This window comes from Camellia sinensis, chromosome 7 (genome assembly GCF_055761805.1).
Source record: "Camellia sinensis isolate YWXY chromosome 7, ASM5576180v1, whole genome shotgun sequence".
NCBI lineage: Eukaryota > Viridiplantae > Streptophyta > Magnoliopsida > Ericales > Theaceae > Camellia > Camellia sinensis.
The window spans coordinates 105565765-105583340 of NC_138967.1; the positions used below are offsets into that span (position 1 = coordinate 105565765).

General features: G+C 33.9%; 2 protein-coding genes and 1 pseudogene across 2 annotated transcripts; all 3 read left to right on the plus strand.

Annotated features, from left to right (window-relative positions):
* Positions 1-10357: 10357 nt before the first annotated feature.
* On the plus strand, positions 10358-15189 carry LOC145796010 (kinesin-like protein KIN-7O). The gene is made up of 9 exons (XM_082880978.1): positions 10358-10514; positions 12651-12738; positions 13402-13515; positions 13618-13699; positions 14015-14082; positions 14159-14233; positions 14377-14564; positions 14949-15093; positions 15175-15189. The coding sequence occupies exons 2-9, from the start codon at positions 12667-12669 to the stop codon at positions 15187-15189; spliced, it is 759 nt and encodes a 252-aa protein (XP_082737104.1). The 5' UTR covers positions 10358-10514; positions 12651-12666.
* LOC145796009 (1-acyl-sn-glycerol-3-phosphate acyltransferase 2-like) lies at positions 10682-12643 on the plus strand (annotated as a pseudogene).
* A 1246-nt stretch (positions 15190-16435) lies between the features above and the next one.
* On the plus strand, positions 16436-17242 carry LOC114283709 (uncharacterized). The gene is made up of 2 exons (XM_082878963.1): positions 16436-16721; positions 16809-17242. Exons 1-2 carry the CDS (start codon positions 16436-16438, stop codon positions 17225-17227), a joined length of 705 nt encoding a protein of 234 aa, XP_082735089.1. The 3' UTR covers positions 17228-17242.
* The last annotated feature ends 334 nt before the right edge of the window (positions 17243-17576 follow it).

Genomic DNA, 17576 nt, shown 5'->3' on the forward strand with positions numbered 1-17576 from the left:
TTAGCTCTTGATGGTGAAAATTTGTTGGTTTGAAACTCAAATTGTTACTCCTCTTCAAGAGGTATAGCTTCTAGCTTCTTTACACTACTTATTCTCTATCTTTATTAGTTGTTTTTGGACTATTTTTCCACTGTTTTTATGGGCTGAAACTTGTGGTTTAAAGCTATCAAAGGGGGAGGGGTTAACCACCCATCTTTGAACCTGGTCTCCTAAGCTTTTGCCCTTATATTTCCCATCTCTTCCTCAACTTTTTTTCCAACTTTTCACCACTGATTTTCAGAGGCTAAAAGTGTGGATTTAGCACTATTTACTAGCTTCATTTCCTTATTATTTTAGCTAACTTTTTTCAAGCTTTTCCATGAGATTTTAACACTATTTTTAGCTATTTTAGGACTATTTTAGGTTGTTCATTTGGTTTATGCTTTGTATAGTAGGCTTGTAGTGTAGTGGTCCTCATAGGTTTGGTGGTTTAGGCCTTAGCCACCAACCTATTTGAGTTGATAGCATTTATTTCATGCTTTCTATACATATCTTCATACATAATCATCTCTGCACTCTCCCTTTTTTCTTGGCTTTTTGTTTCTTTGAGGGTTGATTCAACTGAGTGTTATTTAAGCTTGAGAAAGAGACCCTTCAATGCTAAATGGTTTTATCTCTTCGGAGGTTCATTACCAGTGCATTACATCTCTCTCATGCCTAAAACAACTTCTTGCTTGACATTTCTCTCCATTTAGTGGACTTAACTTTCATTTTTGGACTAAAATGACAAAGGAATGGAAAGGTAATTAAAAGAGGCAATAAAAGAGGACTAAAATGGAACAAGATAATAAAATAGTTTGGGTTCAATCGGACGTCAGTTGAATCTATTGAGCCTTGAGCCATTTCATACCTTTTAGTGATGATAATGGTTTAAGGATTCAAGGTCTACCACTTCCCTCAATCAATTCCTTGATAGGGAGGAGGTTTTGCAGGTCTTTCATTATCATTTATTGAAAGCTTGTCCCTTGATTCGTAGATCAGCACGCAATGAGTTTACATCGTTTGATGGTTTGCAAATCAAGCCTATCTCTCCTTTGATCTATTTGATGATAAAGAGAGGCAGGGTAGACAAACATCCACTGACAATGCTCTGTTTGTGCTCTGTTTTATGTCTTTTGCAGCAAGGCAGTAACAAAAACTTTTGGCCGGCTGACCACCTCACTGTACTGCTGACCACTTCTTCTGGCTGGCTAGCCACTTATTTTCATCCAAGTAGTGTCATTTTCCTTGCAAAACAGAGCAGAGGCTGAGACAAAAATAGTTCAACTATGTAATTGCAAAACAAAAGCATTTTGGCAGCCAAATAGAGGGAATTTTCAGGTGGAAATCTGCATTCATTCATGAGCCATTCCTCGTTTCTCAGGGCCCACTAAAATTATGTTTAATACTAGTATGTTGTACCTAAAGTAGTACACTTGTAATAATTAATTACTTAGTTAATTAAATTCCTTATTGTAACTAATTAGTTAGCTTAATTCTAATTTGTATTAATTAGATAAAATAGCTAGTTAATTTTGGGTTGTAATTAATTAATTAGTTAGGATAGCTAGTTGATTTTGGCGTTGTAATAATTAGTATTAGGAAATTTATTTGGACCCTCTTATGCAAGGGAAAATATGTAATAATGTGTATATGTCTTCCAATCATCATTTATTTCTCCCTTTTATTTACCCGCTTATGATGGATAGCGTAGAGCATTTTGTTTCGTTTAGCATTTTTCACGATTTGCATTCACTCGTCTTGCATGCATAGGGTTCGGTTCATCATTCTAACAACATTGTCATTTATTACTTCGTTGAATACGTGCACTACCACATGCTATCAAATTGATTCACATGATATATTAAAAATCGAACCTATTAGTTGCATTCTTGCATGTACGGCATTGGGCACTTGCATAGTAGAGCATGCATTTTTCTAACAATTTTGTTTCTTCTGGCTCGCCTCGGTTGAGTACTAAGTGAGCACTTATTGCTTTAGCATATTGCATGCATGGGATTGTTGCCATGATAATCATAATTACAATGAGGCTAAGGGCTTAATTGATATTCCTGTTTGACTGCATGTGGATGAAGGCTAATTGCTTAAATTGGGATTTTTTGACTAATGTATATACAAGTTCACTTTTTTTGAGTGACAAGTGTTCAAAACATTTTGCAAAATAAACATAAAATCGAAGTGTTCCAAATTTTGAAAATTAGTCTACACTTGTGTGCATCACCTAGTCAAGATAGCCTAATGAATTGGAATAAGAGCATATGATGTAAATAAGAATCACATCATGATTAGTAGAAGCCGATCTTTGATCAGGTGAGTGGGGTGTTTAATTCATGACCTTCCCCTCTCATAGCTAAATTCTCAAGCCAAGACACTTTGGTGATGATGGATAAGTGGCCTTTGGCACGAGTCGCAGGTTTCCTAGATTTCCCAAAAACATTTAGGTGGCGACTATCTGGCAATGCAATACATTTTTGACATTTTGATTCAAAATCGATTTTTCAAAAGATTTGTCAGATTTGAACTCATTTGTGTTTATCTATTTCATATTGCACTTGTGAAATTAAATTCAGAACCACGGGAGTTCAAACTATAGGGCTATTGTATCCAAAAGGAGAACGAAAAGCAAGCTACAGTCTCCTATGACCTCCATTAGTGCCCCATTAGCTCCATTATCTTCCCTATATGCTCCACTTTGTCTTCCACCATTGCATTGCCTATATAATGAGAGCTCTAGTTTTGATTTTGAGGAGATGGATTTTGAGAGAAGAAGTATAGAGAGAATGCTAAGTTTGAGTTAGAATTGGAGAAAAAAAAGAAAGCTTTGAAAACAAGAGTGTTGTCTTGCCAAACTAGAGAAGTTGTCTAACGTTCATATATCTCATCTTCCCTAGTAAAAGCCACTCAATAAACTCCTTAAAACCAAGTCATAAAGCCTTGATCAAAGAGAGTAATCCTTGCCAGGTCTAAGAAGATCAAAGATTGATCATACACTTGTCCAAAACCATTATTCTAAGCTCAAAGGCCAAGCTCTTGAATTGAGGATTGAAATCAAAATTCACAACCTTGAGGGTGATCAAGAGGAAGTTTGGAAATCAAGAAATTCAATCTTCCTTCAGAAAGTGAATTTCAAGTTTTTCATTTTCTTATATTTTCTATCGCATAATGATTTTCTTGCTTTCTATTTCATAGTGTCTTGTTGTAATCTAAGTGGTTAGTTTAGCTCATATTTATTTTTTGCCTTATTTTTCTTGTTATTGTTTTATATTGTTTTGTTGTAATCTACTCGGAAGTAGTTAGTTTTCAGTCCGTTCATTTTCTTGCACTTTCAATCTTATAGTCATTTTCTTGTTTTAAGTTGTATATTAGTTTTGTTGTAAGCTAACCAGAAGTGATTAGTTGAGCCACCTACATATTTTTTATTTGTTCTTTTTTCGGTGTTGCAACAAGACAGGTTTTGCTCGGCCTATTTGGTCGACTGGTTTAACTTCTTTTGGACAAAGTGGCATAGTCTTCCAATGTTGACCAATTTCCGGTGGTTTCCAATGCACGTGAAGCTTCTATTTTTTATTTACTTGAGTGTTTTGTGAGGTTTTTATGTTGTTGTAACATTTTCCTTCTCTCTCTCTCTCTCTCTCTCTCTCTAATTTGGTTCATAATTATTCTTTCAAGTGTTGTAATAATTCCCCGCTCCACTTTTTTCTATCCCATTCTTTTCCCTCCTTTCCTTATTTGTGCATAAGCATCATATTTTGTTTTTCATTATATCTATGCTTTGTGTCCATGTTTCATGTATCTTGATTCAGCTAAGTTTACATTTGTGGATTTAATCAATTCCTATGTGATTATGTGTGTTACCTCATATTCTTGAGATGATTCACATGTCATATCTTATAAGCATCTTTAGTTGCATCGTATGTCTGAATTGCATTAGGATTTTGTATATAAGATCATATATATTTTGCTAACTTTGTTTTGTAGTTGTTCGCGGGACGTCGGTAAACATGTAAGTTTTTATGCTTTAGCATCCCACTTGTGTGTGTGTTTTTTTTTACTTTGTTTTGCATCATACCATGAGGCTACTTGCTTACTTGATATAATTACATGAATGCTAGTAGATGGAGGTTGTGTCACTTAATTTGGAATGATGTTGATTTTCATGTTTGTAATCTCAATTCCTTTGGATTATACATCTTCAAAACTCTTTCAAAACATGAAATCAAATTGTTCCAAAATGAATGGCATAATCTATACTTGTATACTTTACATAGTAAATTGTATAATTTATTTAATAACCGGAATATGAACATATAAAGTTAATGAAAATCATATCATGGTTTAGTAAAGGCTGATCTTTGATCGAGTGAGCGGGAGTGCTCAATTAATGACATTTTCCTCTCATACCTAGAGTTTCAAGCTAAGCATCTTTGGTTACGACAAACAATGGCTTTGGTACGAGTCACGGGTTTCCTAATTTTTCCAAAATATTAGGCGGCGACTCTAAGATTTGATAATGCAATCCATTTCTGGCAATGGTGTTGCACTAAAATAAATTTTCTATAAAAGTTGTCAAATCTGGACTATCATCTATGCTTCACATTGCATTTGTGAGACTAGATCAAAGAAATCGAGGATCTGAACTATTTAATGCGCACGAATACCCCCGGGCAATGTTGCATACATTCAATAGCGAAATAGTGAAATTTTACTCTATTTTACTATTAACATTATTAATTCAATATTCTAACGGAGAATATTGGTAATAATTATAGTAAGTGTGGTGGTTAGTGATAACAGTGGCAAAAAATCACTATTTATATTTTTAAAGTAAGCAGTAAAATTTTACTATCCAAATTAATAGAGTAAAATTTTACTGTCACCGGAGAATCTTGCCAATTGTCAGTGGCCGTTAGAAAATTGTTGCTGGCTGGGGCAATCAATGGTGGCCGGCAGTGGTCGGTGACTGCAGACAATAGTAGGTGGTGATTGTGGTAATGTAAGAAAATGATATAAGTTGAGGGTATTAATGTCATATTTCTTAAATATTTTGAACTCTGTCCTTAATGAATTAAATATTTTTAACTTGTCCTTTTGGCAATAAAGTTTGTCCTTTTGGCAAGATTCTCTTGTGACATAAAATTTTACTCTATTAGATAGTAAAATATTTCTCTGTTAATTTGGACAGTGAAATTTTACTGTTTACTTTAAACATATAAATAGTGATTTTTTTGCCATTGTTATCACTAACCACCACCCTTACTACAATTATTACCAATATTCATGTAGATATTAATTGAGAAATCAGTTAGAACATTGAATTAATAACGTTAACAATTAAATTTTACTATTTCGCTATTGAACATGCTAAAATAACATTTTCATTTAAGATCTCAAAATCAATATTTTCAACCTGATAATGACAAAAAAATGCACTAAAATAAAAATATCTATATAGAGAAAGAAAGAGAAAAAGATAGAGAGATCACATATATTGCCTCAAATTTGGTTCAAATTAGAGTAAAATTTTACTATATAAAAAATAAAGCATCACGAGGAGAGAGAGAGAGAGAGAGAGTATAGATCTGAGATGATAGGTCTCAAATCTGAGGTCGTCAATCTCAGATCTGAGGTTTCGAGGCGAAGAATGACGATGATTGTTGCCGGTGGTATAGTGGCATCGAATGGCGCCAATTGTTAAGACGGTAATGGTGGAAACGGTAGTCGTGGTGGCAGTGACGAACAACGCTAGTGGTTGAGATGGTGATGGTGGAGATGATGGAGGTGGTAGAAACGGTGGTGGTCATGGTAGTAGTGGTAGTGAAGATGGTGGTAGTGTAGACAGTGGTGGTGGTGGTGGTGGTGGTGGTGGTGGTGGTAAGAGCTCTTAGAGAGAGAGTGCGTGTGTGTGTGTGCGTGTTGAGACAAACTGAGAGTGAGAGAAAGATAGAGAAAGTACATGTGTGTGTGTGTGTGTGTGTGTGTGTGTGTGTGTGTGTGTGTCAAGGGTAAATTTGTCACACAAAATATAAATCTACAAATTTTTGTCCTTACAAGATTTCTTTGTTTTAGAGAACTTTATGAGCCCAAAAATTAGAGTTTCAAGAAAAAGGGGCTCTAGGAAGGAGTTATGGCCAAAAATCCATTTTTATTTATTTGTGCTATTAATTGTATCTTCTAAGTTTTTAAAAGGATTTAAATGTCATAGAATAAATTACAAAAATTACATTTATGATAAAATAAAAATACATTATGTTCTATAAGTTTTTCAATTTTAGTTATCCCATGTCAAAGTTCGCCCAATGATAAAAATATTTTATTACATATAACTCATACTTTTGATATAAATTCAAATCTTAATATAATAATATTTTTTTATATTATGTAACAATTATCATGACATTTTCTGGTTAATTTTAAACATAAATTAATTTTAAAAGTAATTGAAATAAACATGAAATATAAAGAATAAAGTGAAAAAATACAAACTTTACGAGACAAAATATAAAACGTGACCAATCGTGAAACCGATAAAATTTACCCATAATTATATGTAATCTACATTGAGCAAAGGAAAAGTTGCAACCCCCAAGATAGGAAAATTTTGGCAACAACAGTATTAAATAATGAGTGTTGTTATTAGCACTTCATTATTTATTTTGGATCCTTTATTTCTTTATAATATTACTTATAAATTGTAAAATTTTTAAATGTTTTTTTTCTCCTTCCAAATAATATCAAAATTATCCTTGTAAAAATATTTCACCCATTCAAATGCACACCCTCACATCCCAAAGTGTCTCTCTCTCAAAATCCTAACAAAGTCCACGATGGTGGAACCTCCCAAAATTAGTGGAAAAAATTTGTGTGATTAAGAAATTTTTTCTCTATTTTATCATAAGGTTTGTCAATCTGTTTGATATTTTTTTTTTTTCTATTACCTCTTCTTATACACACAACACAATCCACCTTCATGACTCTCTGGTTGGTTTCTTTCATTCATCTATGGCTTCACTGTACTTATATGCTCTCTGTGTGAGCAAAATTTGGCAAGATTTCATCCTCTGGTTGACCGGCCAAGGGTGGTCTAACCTCTTTTATTTGCATGCTTCTGCTAATGTTGCTTCGATTATCTATTCCTTGAACAAATAAGAAATGTTCGGTTACCTGTTCCTAAGCAAATAAACAATGTTCAGGCATGTATTCCCAAATTTTGGTCATATGTTTAGGAGTTCAATCCCGAAAAAATGACGAACAATTTTATTATTTTTGCCATTTTTTTTCAAGAAACTTACTTTTATAGGGCTAATCTCATCTAAACTCAGAACACCATCAAAGCTATGAATCTCTTTTAAACTTTTATTGTTGTACTCCTCTCTTCTCATGGAGTTATGGTTGCCGAAAAACTTCCACTCATTGTCATTGCCAGAGAAGTGTATGTAATCAAATGGTTGCGGCCGGAATATTGCCACCAAAGGATTTTCAAGGTTTTGAGGGTGGATAGGTATTGAAAGTGGGATTTTGGGAAAATGGATAGGTGGTGATGGAAATGGGTATTCTTATAAATCCTAACTCATGATGTAGTGGGTATGTGAGTTTAGTTGTGAGATGGCGTGTTCCAAAATTATTCATGTCTTTTTTAGTAATTTCACTTAAAGTTATTATTGTAATAAAACAAATTAAAAAATAAGAATCCAAAATAATTAATAGGATACTAATGCATTCCAAATTATATTACGTATATATTTTTATTTACAGTCAAAATTGGGGTAATTTAGATAAAGTTGACTACTAGTTGTTTATTAGTGGTAATTATTTGAAGGAAGTTAGCACGATAGTCCTACCTATCTATTCAAAAGCAGAAATCCCCCTTATCCAGAAAAATTTATTAGATTTTTGTCCAGATGATTGTTTGGTTGAGATTCAAATGATATTGTGTAATGTCATATATGAAAAAAAGAAAAATAAAAAAAATAAATTAGACCATAAATTGATAATTTTGAATAAAATTCTGAATTTATACTATTAAAGAATTAAAAGCATGGGATAGAAACCCTACTCCCAATGCATCATATAATTTTGGGAGTGTTGATCAATAAAATTGAATGCTTAAACAACACGGTTTGAGGTAATTCATGTTCCGTTGCGATACCAATTGTGAATAATACATAGATTTTGATTGGTGTGAAAATTAGGTTGTGTTTGGTTTAGGAGTGGAATCATAATTCTACCCTCCTATTTTAGTGTTGTGTATGGATATAGTTTTCAAAAATTGATTTCACACTCACGCTTGAAAATTCTTTTCAAAACATGTTTGGTAGAGTGAGTTTTTGAATTTTGAATTTTCAAATTGGGTCTACACAGTCGTCTGCCCGAACATCCTTCCGGACGTCTAGCTTTTGACCATAACAGTGCTTTTTTATTTTTATTTTTTATTTTTGCTTTGCAATTGTCACCTGTTATTTGAAAAAAAAAATTATATTTGTTTTTGATATGTTTAAAATATAGAAATGATTTTTTTAGGCCAAAATGACAAATTATTTTTGGCATTAATTTAAAATTAACAAAATAAAATTTTAAATAAAAATTAATTTGTCACAATAATTTTTAAAAAATAAAAAACATTTTCAAACAAAACAATTAAAAAAAATTCCAAATAAATATACAATCAAAAGTAATTTTAAAGCACTAGCTGAATATTTTTTTAACCAAAAATAATATATATTTTTTTGCATTTTAAATAAAAAATTTATTTTTTTCAATAATTATTTTTTTGAATTGAATTTTAAAAAGAGTTTAGTTATGAGTTTTGAATAAAATTTTCAATAGACTTTTGAGTTGTGTGTTTGGTTATGAGTTATAAGCTTTTGAATTAAATTTTAAAAACTTTTTTCAAAACTTATAATCAAACAACTTTTCTTATTTCAAAATTTATTTTAAAAATTCAAAACTCAATTCTAAACTCAATTCAAAACTCTTGTTAAAACTCAAAACCAAAGAAATTTTTCTCTTCTCAAATTATGATTCAATAACTCGCAAACTCAAAATACAACTCCATTCTCAAATCATGATTCTAAAACTAAACCAAACGCTACCTTAAGTTCTATACCCAAAAAAGTGTAATGACTCGACCCAGATGTATATATCGTGCTATTTTTTATTAGTCACAAGTGCGTATTGCTTACACACTCTGTTGAGTGTTTGAATAAAATCGGACTCAACACAATTCTCCAAATAGTTCTAGCACAAAACATAGATAGTATATCAAATAAACTTTCAATACATATATATTCGAAATAAATACATAATCAGTTTCATAAATAAATAAATAAAAAATTTAAATAAAATTAAAAAAAAAAAAGAAAAAGAAAAAGGAGGAAATCCGCATATCTCTAATTGAGTGCCAAAAGGAATGATGTGGTTGTTACAATAATTTTACATACTTTTCTTGTTTGAAAATATTAGAAGAGAGTTTTCCAAAACCAACAGACCTGACATCAACACCACTTTTTGCTGACGATGTAGCGTAGCATGCGACGGTTCAAGGAAGTTGGTAGAATGAGTAGAATCAACAGCGTGGAAAGGGCAAGGACAAAGATTAAGCCCATGATCAAAATAACATAAGAAAGCCAATTCAGGTTGCTCCCCACTAGATAAACGCCTGTCATGAATGATATTGAGACCATCATAAGAGCTCCTCCGAACAATTGCGAAGCCGATTTCAAGGAAACAAGCACTACAGGAAAGTGAGGATTTAACGGCGTTTAATTAACGACGTTTAATTAAACGTCACCTTTTTTTATAATTAACGGCGTTTTTTAAACGTCGCCTTTGTTGTTAGGCAAAACGGTACTGTTTTAAAAATAGAAGACCTTTAAAAAACGCCTCCAAAACCCTGTCTCTCTTTACACACTCTTCCCTGTCTCTCTTCACACCCTCTTCTATCTCTCTAAACTTTTATTTTGAAAACCCTACACTGCCGTCTCCTTCTCACTCATTCAAATCTCTCACTCACTCCTCGCTCTCTCTCTCTCTCTCTCTCTCTCTCTCTCTCTCTCTCACACACACAAATATCTCTCGATTCTTCAGTTCAGTTCAGTGATTCTTCTTCTTCAATTCTGGTGATTCATCTCGGGATTGCGATTTCGAAGTTCGATTTTGAGCATAGATCAGTGATTCATCTCCGTGGATTTGGAACTCTTCGTCTTCTTCGATCAGAGGTTAGTTGCTCTCTCTTTCTCTCACTCAAATCTCTCTCGATTCTTCTTCAGTTCAGTGATTCTTCTTCGATTCTTCTTCCATTGATGAATAACTTTTGTTATGGTGAAGGAAAAAATGTAGGTGAAACTTTAATTTATTGGTTCAAACATTAAAATATGCCCAATCTGGTCCTCCTCCTCCTCGTCGTGTTCAAACGAACGACCTCCTAAAAAGAGGATCCTCCGACAACGTCCGTTTTCCGCTGAGAACTTCATTCGATGGTACGCACTCTCTTCCCTAAATCTTGGAGCATATTTTACAGCATCACCATTTCAGTTGCTACCTAAGAGAGAACGGGTTTTCAAAGTCATAAAATTTATTTTTGTCTTCAAGGTCAATTAATGCTCAAGAAGATGTTTAAGAGAAATAAAATGCACAAATTACAGTAATGATGCCTGGAATGTACTCCAATTTTAATACCTTTGTTGTGGTAATTTTTGAATATATATGAAATCTCATTGTTTTAGTTGTAGAATTGATTTACTGCTAAGAAACTGATCCATTAACAGGATAGGCATTAGTTGTGATCTGAGTTCTTATGATTTATTGTGTGTAATCTGTTGAAATTCCACTTGTTGATAGTTAGTTACTTCTTGCTGCAGATTAAACTCTTCACAGATACAGAAATTTTTCGGTTAATGGGTAAGGTTAAACTGCTTATTGGTTGAGTACAATATGCTACTATTTATCTGACAGATAAATGTTATTCTTTACTGGAATACACTGAGAAGCTTATTTCGTTGGCTTATGTTGGCAAATTTTCTAGGTAAAGAACATGCACTTGTCATATCGAATCACAAAAGCGACATTGATTGGCTTGTTGGATGGCTTTTGGCTCAGGTGCTTGTCTGACATGCAGTTTTCTTTTATGCATGTGCATTCACAAGCAGAGACATGTATATGAATGCTTGTCTAACATGTAGTTTTCTTTTATACATGTGCCTTCACAAGCACAGACATGCATATGCACATTAGTTATGTTGGTAGACATATAGAGGCATACTCATGTTTGCAGATTAAACATATTTCTTTCGGCAAATGACAGTTTAAAATTTGCTATATTGTCTTATTTGGAATGCTTTTATTGTAATCTTTGCTTTATACTACGTTTCCACTTACAAAAAAAAAAAAAAAGAAATTATGATTTTCACTGATTATTTGTCAAAATTCCTTATAACAGCGATCAGGTTGCCTTGGTAGTGCATTAGCTGTAATGAAGAAATCATCAAAATTCCTTCCGGTAAGAATCTGAACTTGACATGTTCTCTAAATGTGGTTGAGGTGATGCATTTTAAGTTAATTAGTTAAATTCAGATCGTGCCAGTTCAGTTCTTGATGGAGTGGCCTTCTATCTCGACAGTTCAATGCATGTTAATTCGTGAATTTGGTGAATTCAGTGAAGGTTTATTGTGATCTGTATTTAAAATACATGAAATTATAACAAGTTTGGATCATTGCTCTATTGTCTCCTCTCCTCTATTTATGATTTATTACTGTTTACATGTCATGTCCCTTACTCATTATCATTTGCCTTGTCTTTTGAACACCTCAATACCTTCAAAGATATATTCGGAAGGATAAAACTATATCCAACATATGCAGGTCATAGGTTGGTCTATGTGATTTTCTGAGTATCTATTTCTTGAAAGAAGCTGGGCTAAGGATGACAGAACTTTAAAGGTATGGGTGTACTTAATACATTTCTGAACAAATGCTATGTGTTTGTAGGTTTGTGATGCTCGCTTTCAAGGGGCCTTAATTGATCTCATTCAAATCTTGTGGGATTGAATCTGCAGTCAGGTCTTCAGCAGTTACAGGATATGTGTTTGTAGGTTTGTGATGCTCGCTTTCAAGGGGCCTTAATTGATCTCATTCAAATCTTGTGGGATTGAATCTGCAGTCAGGTCTTCAGCAGTTACAGGATTTTCCTCTACCGTTTTGGTTGGCACTTTTTGTAGAAGGAACTTGCTTTACACAGGCAAAGCTTGAAGCAGCTTAGGAGTATGCAGCTTCAGCAGGGTTGCCTGTTCCAAGAAATGTTTTGATTCCTCGTACCAAGTTTGGACATGTGGTAGCACTTGAATTTGGTTTTGAAACTTGTCGGTTTGTGTTGTGGTTTCTAAGTTAATTTTGAAATTGTTTCATGATGCGAGATAAAATTAGTGATTTTCATAGACTGTATTGAGTAACGTTTATTAAATTTGGTGTTAGGTATGAATTTGAACGCCCATTGGCCCCCATGGACACTTTACTTTGATCATGTAAATTTCTAGTTTTATGTTTACGAACTCTCTCTCTCTCTCTCTCTACACTTGCCCTCTTGTAGGCACTGTTTTTGCTTATGGACAAACTAACAGTGGAAAAACACATACAATGCGAGGCTCAACTTCTGAACCTGGAGTCATACCTCATGCCGTACGTGATTTGTTCGATAGTATACAAGAGGTAGCTGTTATTGTTCAAGCTTTTCATATTTAATAACTTTTCTTTTCATTTTTCTCATCATGTCATTTCTACATGTCCTTTGTCTTTGTGCATTACTAGGTGTTACACGAGATACTATTGTTTGGTCAATTGGGGAAATCTTTCAAATGAGAATAGATCTCAAATATCTAATAGAGTGAAATAGATAAGAAGTCTTCAGTACAGCCCATGGCATTATGTGGTGCATCAGTTAAAAAATTTAGTTTGTCTCCAGAGAAGTCAATTGTTTCTTGGGCTTTCACTTGGCTAGGCATCTACATGTCTCTTTTTCATCCTAATGTGTCTCTAGTAACTCTTTGGATACCACATTACCACTTATTATTTTAAACCTAAAATGGGTAGCTGTTGGCCTGTTCAGCACGGTGTTGCTTTACCGTACACTGCTTCAGGGATGACGGGTTATTCTTCTTGAACTGGACTTTCTTAGTTAATTTGGTATTGATTGAGGGCACCAGTGAACTTGGTACTCTTTGTTTGATCAGCATATTGTAATCATTTGTGCTGTAACCACTGTTAACTTTTACCATGTTCTGTTCTGGTTCTGATATCGTGTCTTCTTTCAAAGCACCACTTTTCTCTTAAAGTTGTTGATTTGGTTTCTCTTCTATAATCTTAATGCTTTAGGATATGGATCGAGAGTTTCTTTTAAGAATGTCCTATATGGAGATATATAATGAGGAAATAAATGATTTGCTAGCTCCTGAGCACCGAAAACTGCAGATTCATGAAAGTCTTGAGGTACTTATTACTTCCCTCTAGGACCTACTTAACTGATATTGATATCGTTCTGATAAATAATGACTGACTGTCCATTTATTCTGATTTCCTTCATGCATGAAGCGGGGAATATTTGTTGCTAGGTTAAAAGAAGAAATCGTTGCCTCTCCTGAGCAAATCCTTGAACTTATGGAGTTCGGTAAATGTGGGTTTTTTTGAACATTTCTATCCCTTAAATTTCTTCTTTTTAAAGTAGTCTTCAAGGGCATTTCCACCTGTCCTGACACAAACACCCCCCCCCCCACCCCACCCCACCCCACCCCACACACACACACACACGCAAAGAGTGCCTATGGCACACTTCTATCCCTTGTTCATATATAAGGTTGTTTCAGTCTTTTAAATAAGGTCACCTTCAACCTTGAAAGTCACTTGCAATTTGACATTTAATTCTTAAATTCATAAGCAAATTATACAATTTAACACTTTCTTTTTCTATCTTTTGGATTTTGATTTACAGCTCATCGACATATTGGGGAGACGAATATGAATTTGTACAGTAGCAGATCACATACAATTTTTCGTATGGTAAAGTTACTAATCTTTCTGATATCCTAATTTTTATAATTGTGCAATCTTGTACGCTTATTTTCCATTTGCATAGATTATTGAGAGTAAGGAGAGAAGTGAAGATGAAGATAGTGGCAGTTCTTGTGATGCTATTCGTGTATCTGTTTTGGTATGCTTCATCAAAATTTTCTATACTTCCTATAATATTTATTTTTGGATTGCTAATAATTGTTAGATATTTGTTGCTGTGATATACAATATTTTGCTTATTTTCTCCATCCATCTCATTTTTTTTGGGGGGTCTATTTTTAGAACTTGGTGGACCTTGCTGGTTCAGAGCGTGCTGCGAAGATGGGTGCTGAAGGTGTTCGTTTGAAAGAAGGTTCTCACATTAATAAAAGCCTAATGACACTTGGAACTGTCATCAAGAAATTGAGTGAAGCTGCTGAGAGTCAAGGGTATGGAGGAGAGCCTTCAAGAACAGGACAAGATAAACACAAGTACGTCTCATAGCTTGTTTTCCAGACATCATAATTGTCTGGTTCATCTATAGCATTACATGATAATAGTGTTTATCCTTTAAAAAACATGTAATTTTTTTTTCTTTTCTCAAGTGGGGTGACATTGTGCTTAGTTTTTGTACCACCACATCGATTACTTTTGTATCATTCATTGATTGCCATTTCAGTTTAGGTTATATTTGTATAACTGAAATGTCTAGTAGTTTAGGTTATATTTCTGACTCTAGTAGATAGTTGAGCAGTAATAGAAAAAATCTAGTGAGATGTTAGTGCTGGTTAGCAAACTGTTAGCTAGCATTTCAATTCAAAACAATAAAGTTCAACTACACCTCCATCTGCTTGTACTTGCTAGTATATGTACAGACATGATAAAGCGTTGATGCTACATCCTCCATGGAGGAGTTCAGCAAGTGAATCACAAGTATTTTCAGCAACCCTACTGTCACCTCAATGCTTATCAGGATCCATTGCACTGGACAATCTTGCTCAGTCTTGTCCTGTCCCTACAGTAAGCTTGTTTTTCACTTGTGCTTTATATCAGATTATTCACTTACATTTTTCTGTAAACGTTTATGTTTTGTGAAATCAGATTAACTATATATAAAATGGATAGTTTGGAAATATGACTGTCCATTTTATGTACATAAAATTATAAAATCAGATCAACTTATCAGTAGTATTGTTTATGTAGATAAAATTGTTATTGTGGTTTTTAGATTGTAGTGAAATCCATGCAAAGTCCTAAATTATTAATTACCTCTTTTGGAATTCCACTTTGAAACAATGGAGGGGTGTTTTCTGGAAGAGGAAAGGTCTATCAATTCATCGATAGAGTTACCATGTTCTAATCCAGCTCTGAAGCTGCCCACGGTTACTACTGCTCAGATTTGTTCTCTCCCTGTTCTGTTATCAGTCCAATGTCATGTCATGTCAGATCTTCATTTATAAGTGGGAATTCTTCTGCAGTAAACTTGTTTTTTTGTTCTGCTTTTTACCAGATAATTCGCTTATATTTTTAAGTAAATGTTTATGAATTGTTAAATCGGATCAAATATATAAAATGGATAGTTTGGCTCACTGACTATGAAAACATTTGAATAATATGTTATTCAAGCCATTATATATTTTGATTTCAATGCTGCAGAAAATCAGCTTGAATTTCTTTTTTGCCAAAGTTTATGGCTCTTTTCATGGACATGCCAAGATAAGGAAGTCACTAACTAGTTATTGATGTCTTCATGGTATTATAAAAATAGCCAAGCAGCAGGTTTGTAGGGACATAGCAGAGTTAGCAGATATATATGTACTGACCCTTGTCAATTGTCAATGCATGCAGCATCTGTGCATAAAAACCACAGAAAAGAGATTCAAATCAAACAAGGTGATTGGTTTCAATAAATGGAGGACCATCTAGTTAGTAACTTGGGAAATGTGAAGATCGATGACCAAATCGTACAACCCAGTTTTTTAATATTGTAATTTGAAATCTCAAATTTGGCATAATTTTTAAGTTTATTTGTCAAAATTTATAGGCATTTTGACAGAATTTGTGGTAGTTCCATTTTGGTCTCTTTAGCTTATCAACCAACTTTTCCCCATTGGATTAGCCTTAGTTCACTCTGAGAAACAATATTCAAACCCAGAAACATTCTCAATTGTATAACAACAATTAATATTGAATGCAAATATGGGTCCTAATTTTTATGTAATATGCAAGACTTATCAGAGGTTAGCATCTCACCAATATTGTTGTTTATGTAGATAAAATTATCATTGTTGTGTTTAGTTTGTAGTGAAATCAATACGTCCAAAATTACTAATTACCACTTTTGGACTTACAATTGGCAACAATGATGGGTTCTGCAGAAGAGGAAAGATATGGAAAAATTATCAATCCCTCTATGGAACATGGACCTGCACTTCAGCCTGACGCCTTTCCAAATGTAGGGAAGATTATGGAGGTTGATTCCTCAGAACAAGAGTCATCTGTGAGATTTGATGCTGCAAACATTGGAGGGAATGTTGTTAGTGCAAACAAAAATTGCACTACAACTTGTTCACAGAAGAAAATTACAATTACAGAACTCCTACCACTCATTGGTTTGACACGTGAAGCTGCTGCAGAGAAAATTGGTGGTAAGCTTTTACACTGTCTAGTCTATCTTGCTTATAATCTGGTTCGTCTCTAAAACATGCTTAATAAGTGAAGCTGGATTCATGCAGTTAGCATACCTACATTCAAGCGCAAATGTAGGCTGTATAGTATCGTCCGGTGGCCACATTACAGGAATAAAAAGGAATGTCGTTCCCTTCAGCAGAAGCTTGCGGCTGACCCTGACCAAGGTGCAGCAGGAGCATTTGGTCATTTTGTGACAGGTTCACACACTGGTGCTATTGCATCGAATCATCACAACTCACCATGCTCTAAACCCGCTAAACGCCAGAGAGAAAAAAAGACATCGCCCTCTTGTAAGACACCATCAACTGTGGCTACATGTTCAGATCCAGCACCAGCTCCAATGCAAGCCATGTCTACTTTTCCTCAAATAATGCCACATCTCAGGGCAGGGCAAGATGCAAGGATTGAGATCTCAAAAACAACCGAAGGTTGGTGTATGATAAAATTTTACATTAATTTTTAGTTTGTCACAACTAAAACTCACAAATCCATTTCGGAAATCTAGATCTAAAAGACAACATTGAATTAATGTTTAAAAAGTCATACTAATTGTATATGTCAGGTAGAAATCTTAGTCTGAAATTGATGAATAATTCAAATGCTATTTTTTTTTGTCTGAAATCTATACTAAACCATTGGAACAGCTTAGCTCAGCTAACTCTAATCCTTAAGTTGGATATGCCCAGTAGTTGCAGGAATGCCATCAAGGATTTATCCGTTGGGTTAAGCTTGAAAGCTCAAACATTGAGTGTTTATATTTAAGAGCTTCTTCCTTCCATGCTATTGGAGAATATAGAGAAGTGGTATTAGGG

Coding starts and splice junctions, on each gene's coding strand:
- LOC145796010 (XM_082880978.1), top strand. CDS start 12,667: ATGCGAGGCTCAACTTCTGAACCTGGAGTCATACCTCATGCCGTACGT. Junction 12,739..13,401: donor TGTTCGATAGTATACAAGAG/GTAGCTGTTATT, acceptor TTAATGCTTTAG/GATATGGATCGAGAGTTTCT. Junction 14,083..14,158: donor CACATACAATTTTTCGTATG/GTAAAGTTACTA, acceptor CCATTTGCATAG/ATTATTGAGAGTAAGGAGAG.
- LOC114283709 (XM_082878963.1), top strand. CDS start 16,436: ATGATGGGTTCTGCAGAAGAGGAAAGATATGGAAAAATTATCAATCCC. Junction 16,722..16,808: donor TGCTGCAGAGAAAATTGGTG/GTAAGCTTTTAC, acceptor GGATTCATGCAG/TTAGCATACCTACATTCAAG.